General features: G+C 44.3%; 1 protein-coding gene across 4 annotated transcripts; it reads right to left on the bottom strand.

The window, feature by feature from the left end:
- Positions 1-1792: 1792 nt before the first annotated feature.
- TCEAL1 (transcription elongation factor A like 1) lies at positions 1793-3926 on the bottom strand. 4 transcript variants are annotated; one of them, XM_026491280.4, is made up of 3 exons: positions 3700-3926; positions 3186-3260; positions 1793-2827 (listed from the first exon to the last, which is right to left on the bottom strand). In XM_026491280.4, exon 3 carries the CDS (start codon positions 2813-2815, stop codon positions 2336-2338), a length of 480 nt encoding a protein of 159 aa, XP_026347065.1. In that variant the 5' UTR covers positions 2816-2827; positions 3186-3260; positions 3700-3926; the 3' UTR covers positions 1793-2335. The 4 variants fall into 4 exon arrangements, with proteins under 4 accessions (XP_026347065.1, XP_026347067.1, XP_048069413.1 ...); XM_026491282.4 differs by having other exon boundaries at positions 3174-3260; positions 3700-3816; XM_048213456.2 differs by having other exon boundaries at positions 3174-3260; positions 3696-3810.
- Between the last annotated feature and the right edge of the window lie 1404 nt (positions 3927-5330).

The following is a 5330-nucleotide window of genomic DNA, read 5'->3' as shown; positions in this document are numbered from 1 at the left end:
TTCATTCTGTATATGGTCTTGCTTTGCTGCAAGAAATCTAAATTTTATGTAGTAAAATTGATGAGGTTGTTTTTAGTTTCTTAAAAATATGCTTGGACAAACCCTTCACAGTTTTCTTTAAGTAAACTCAATACCCAGTATAGAGCTTGAACTCACAATCCCCAAGATCAAGAGTCGCATGCTCTACCGACTGAGCCAGCCAGCTGCCCCAAGCCTTTCACCCTTTTAAATTCTGATAAAATTATCTGCATTTTCTTCTATTTATGTCATAATTTATTTTTACTAAAACCAGGAGTATATTGCATATAGCAATGGAACTCTAACTTGTGTGCTAATAATTGACAGAAAAGGAAATTTAGTGGGTCTGGGGTAGAGCCCAGGTCCCTGCGTTTTTTACGAGAAATGCTGATATATAAGATATGTAAATAATTTTAATGTTGAATTTGAGATAACAGGTCCTCCCCCTAGTGATCCTTCTGAAATCGCAAATCATACTTTCTAGAGAAGTAAACACACTGAAGCTACATAGTCAATCAAACAGAAACTCAGGGTTCATGATTGGATCATAATTTTTAAAAAATTATTAACCACTATCCATGTTTCTAGAATAGGATCAATAAAACATAATCTTAGGTGTTATAAGGGTAGTTTGATAAATCATAATATCTGATATATATATATATATATATATATATATATATATATATATATATAGTACTTTAATGACTTACAAAGTACTTTTGAATGTTTCTTGGTGATGTGGGGTGGGATAGAAGGGAAATGCCCTTGCTTTAACCTAAGTCTTACTTTCCTCTTTAATTTATACAAGCTGAGCAAGTCATCTGAATTGGTTAAGGCAAGTCAGCCAGAAAACCCTTGAGAGAGAATTCACCCTAAGGCAAATGTTAGACATCTAAAACCATAGTCATTTTGGGGGATTATTTGGTAGGGAGGTTCCAATTCTGAATACACAGCATTATGGCTGGCCCACAAATTTGTCTCCTAGCCCAGGTCTCAGTGAATTCATGTTTGAATCCAGTGGGGAAAAGATGAGGTTTGCAGGGAAAAAAGGGATTATTTTGCTAAGAATTCTTTAAGACGTTGAGGTTTAAGCAGCACTGGGATGCTATGCACCTAAATAAGTACAATATTAAAGCTGAAGGAGGGGCATTCTCCATTTATCTGTAGGAGACACAGTTCAGCTTTGGCCCTAAAGGGACTCCAGAGCACTTGGTGCAGCTTTGCCATGGGAGGACCCAGGCACCTTAGCTGTGGGGGGAGGGGGGCGTGGAAGGAGCAGGATCCAGAAGAGGCAGCTGTGCCCAGCAGATGTGACAGTAATAGAATGTGGGGAAGGGAATAGCATGACAGAAATAGAATGTGGCACTCACCTGAGATCTCACAGGAATTATTTGTGAGTGTAAGTGAAACCTTTTGGTTCTATCCCCTGTATTTGAAGGGTATCTGTAAGGTTGGGGGTCCTGCACATGCAGGTGGGGGAACACCAGGCAGCCCTAGGATCTTTACTTCATTTGGCTCCACTGCCACCTTGTAAGTCAAGCATTATTCCTCTTTAAATGGGAAAAGAATGACCCTTAAATAGAAGTACCTGGTTTGTTTTTCTGCCTGAGATTTAAAAGAAACATGGGATTGGGGCACCTGGGTGGCTCTGTCCACTCAGCGTATGGCTCTCGATCTGAGGTCAGCTCTTGATCTCAGGGTTGTGAGTTCAAGCCCGCACTGGGCTCCATGCTGGGCATGGAGCCTACTTATAAAACAAACAAACATTGGATTTACTTTTCTTTAAACTTCTGACAAGTATTTATTAAGTGCCACATTGTCTTTATAAGCCAATTGACAGTTTTTAAATTTTTTACCATCATATTTTTTTGCAACAAAAGTAAAATATATTTTTCTTGGAAAGTGAGAAGTTCCGACGAAGCAAAAAATGAGAAACAAAACACCTATTACGGCACAGATAGCCACTGTTAAGCCACTTAAGTATATACTTTCAGTTTTTTCTTTGCATATTAATATATAAATATACTTTTTTTACAAAAATGGGATACAACATACACTTTTCGAAAATTTTTTTTTTCACTTCACAATATATAATGTACATCTTTTCATGCAGACGGTTTAGACTCGTGATTGTAAAAGGGAAACTTGCAGTTTGTGGGCGGGGAAAACCCAATTTTATGCCAGTTACAAGTGAAACACCTAGAATAAAGCCACGCATAAAGTTATAATTGAGATGGGTAAAGGTATATGAGAAAATGCAACGTTCAGGTGGCAATACTTATATCAGGCAAAACAGAATTAAAGGCCGAACACATTAAATAGGATAAGGACGGTTCCGTCTCGCCTTCCAATGCATAACCATCAATTTGTTGCGAACTCTTTTCATTTCTTCCATCTCCTCTGCCACCTTTATCATCTCCTCATTGCTCAAATTTCTGCCGTGTATGTCCCCTCTAAATTGCGGGCGAGAGCGAGCCAGCCTCTCTTTAAAGCTTCCTTCTTCTAGCTTATGTTTTCCCACTCCACATGGAGGCTGCTCCATGGGAGGGCGCTCCTCAAAAAGGTCCCTTCTAGAAAGGCGCTCCTGAGGAGGGCGCTCCTCGGATACGAGCATCTCGGGAAGGAGCTCGGGAAGGAGCTCTTCGGGAAAGAACTCCTCCTCCGATGACTGCTCCTCGGAAGATGGTTCCTCCGCAGACTGCTTTTCGGGAGAGTGCTCCACAGGCGGCTGCTCCTCATCCGTCTTGGGTGCGCTCTGTGGCTGCTCTTCAGTTTCTTTGCAGGATTTTTCCATGTTCAGGATGGTCTTTAAGTACAGTTATTCAAAGGAGACAAGGGAGGCAAAGTCGAGTCAACACACTTGGTGGCTGGGTCAAAACCCCGGCCCCGGGTTCCCATACCTGACTTTTCCCGTGTCGGGGCCCAGGTTCCCCAACCTACGCTTGTCCAGGGTCTCTCTGGCCCTGGGAACCTCGCCGCGTCCCACCCCTCGCAGCCCCCTTCGCCCCCTCCTTCCAGAAAGCCCACCATTTTCCCAGCAGGCTTTGCCACAGGCCTCTCCCGCAGTGTCAGGGGCGGGGCGGGGCGGTGGTGCTGCGGTCTCGGTTCCCATCAGCGTCCTCCCACGCACCCCATCCCGGGCCACTGCCCACCCTTTCCCAGACCTGGACCTCTCCTGGCGGTTTGCTCTAGGCGTCCTCTCCGCGAGGCGCACCGCTGTGACCCGCAGACCTGCAGACCTGCAGACAGACGCGAGACAGGGTAGGGGGCGGGGAGTGGGGAGGAGGGAAGAACTGACTGACACGCACGTCCCTTTCCTGGGCAGTAGCCGCCGCCCCCACGCCAGCCCCCTCTGCTTCCCCTCCCCCACGCCCCACCTCAGGCTTCGTCGTCCGTGCCCCACCACCCCGTACCCCGCAGTGCTCGTCATTTCTTTTCAGGCGGCAAGTGGAAGGAAAGGATTACTTAGAAACTATTTCTAAGTGTCTGTGTCCCCCAGGGGCCCCCACTCATCTCCCCACCTCACCCCAAGACCACCATTTTCTGCACCGAAATGTGGGCGCAGGGGGCGGGGCTGGGTCTAGGGAAAGGCCTGTACTCTTGCCATCCCGATCCCAGAGGTTACTGGGCAGCACCGACACTCATACCGATTTAGGAAGACCAAGGGGACTTACTTACTTCGGCTCTTCCCTTCGACCAAAGGGCAGGAGGCAGACGGTGTCTGGACAGGCAAAAAGGACCAGGATAGAGGGACTTGGGCAGACATAGGCTCGTGGTCACGTGAGGGCCGCGCGTCACCGCCGAGCTCAGATCCCCAGTTACCGCTCTGACCGCGGGCGGCCGTGCTGCAGCCTGCCAGTATTTCCTAACACGCAACGCATCAGGCATCGTCACTCACCTCGTTGTTTATATTTGTCTTTTGCTGGTTACCAGAGACGGTCAGCATCCAGTCTTGAGAGTTATTGCCTCTTCTTCTCTGCTGCTTACCCTGATAACACCTCTCTCCCTTATTCTCCCGTTGTCAGCCACCAAGGCCCATTATTTCCCCTAGAGCCCAGATCCTGCACTGAAATTTGACTATTTTTCCTTAATGAATCAATACCATATGTCACCTTTCCCAGCTTTAATCCACATCCCTAACTCCATCATATCCGTTTCGGCGCTATCAACACTGTTTACCATCTCTTGTCACTTTCATGGAAGATAAGCTTTCACTTTTCCATGACCTCAGGATTTTTTTGAGCCCCGAAACCTGTATCAGAAATAGAGGCTCCAGTCTAAATTAGTAATCATTTACTTCTAGAACTCTAGAAAGAGTTGTTTGTAAAGTATGTAAATTAAAAACATTAAATACACATTTGTCCATCTAAGTACAAATAGCCTAAAAACGTATTTATTAAATGTAATGGGGGCATTTTTGGTGAAGAGTGTGGCATTATATATATATACTATTTAAAAAATTTTTTAAGTAAACACACCACACACGGGGCTTGAACTCATGACCGCAAGATCGAGTCACATGCTCCCTGACTGAGCCAGCCAGGCACCCCCATTTATACTATTATGTGTGTGTGTGTATATATATAAAGAGGTTTTTCTGAGGCTCTAAATCCTTAACCAGCCACCTTTTGGTGTTGCTGGTCAAGAAAGTGTATATTAAGTCATTAAATCAGCAAATATCTGGGTCCTGGGACTGCTGTACCCAAAAGATTCAGCACAGAAGATATTCATATCCAACTATGCAATAATTCTGTTGACCACACACTGAGTAGCAGGATTAAAATCATATTAACATACTCACTTGTCATTACAAGTATGTATGTTTGGATCTAATAGTGTTTTATGGTCTTCAACCTCATACCTGCATCTTATCTACTCATATCAGCCTGGATGCTACTTTCTCATGCGGGTGCCCTTTTTTCCAGAGAGCAAACTGTACCTCTCCTTTCTGTATTTTGTAGTTTCAGGGTGGTGGCTGTCAGAACTGTGAGGATCCTGGGATCATTTTCTTTTTCAAACCCAGGCTGTCTAGTAAGTTTCCAAACAAATTCATGCGGGAATTTTACTATTTTTAGAGGTTTTTGTCACTTTTCTCCAACATCTAATTTACTTTATGTTGAGATAGCAAGACAAATATTAGTTTACTTTTGTATCTTTTCCATAACTGTTTTACTTTTCAATTTTTCAGTGATGTGTGTCTTTTAAAATCCAAGTTTCACTATGCCTTCTTTATTCTTTTCACCAAAGGTTGGCTTCATCATTTGTATGGTTTCTTTCCAAGAGGACTCCCCATTTTATTCATTTCTTCA

This window comes from Ursus arctos, chromosome X, assembly GCF_023065955.2.
Source record: "Ursus arctos isolate Adak ecotype North America chromosome X, UrsArc2.0, whole genome shotgun sequence".
Classification (NCBI taxonomy): domain Eukaryota; kingdom Metazoa; phylum Chordata; class Mammalia; order Carnivora; family Ursidae; genus Ursus; species Ursus arctos.
Note: the sequence above shows the minus strand (reverse complement) of the source record. Positions and strands in the feature narration are given on the sequence as shown.

Excerpts from the sequence above, each read along its gene's own strand:
- TCEAL1 (XM_026491280.4), bottom strand. The coding sequence starts at position 2,815 with ATGGAAAAATCCTGCAAAGAAACTGAAGAGCAGCCACAGAGCGCACCC.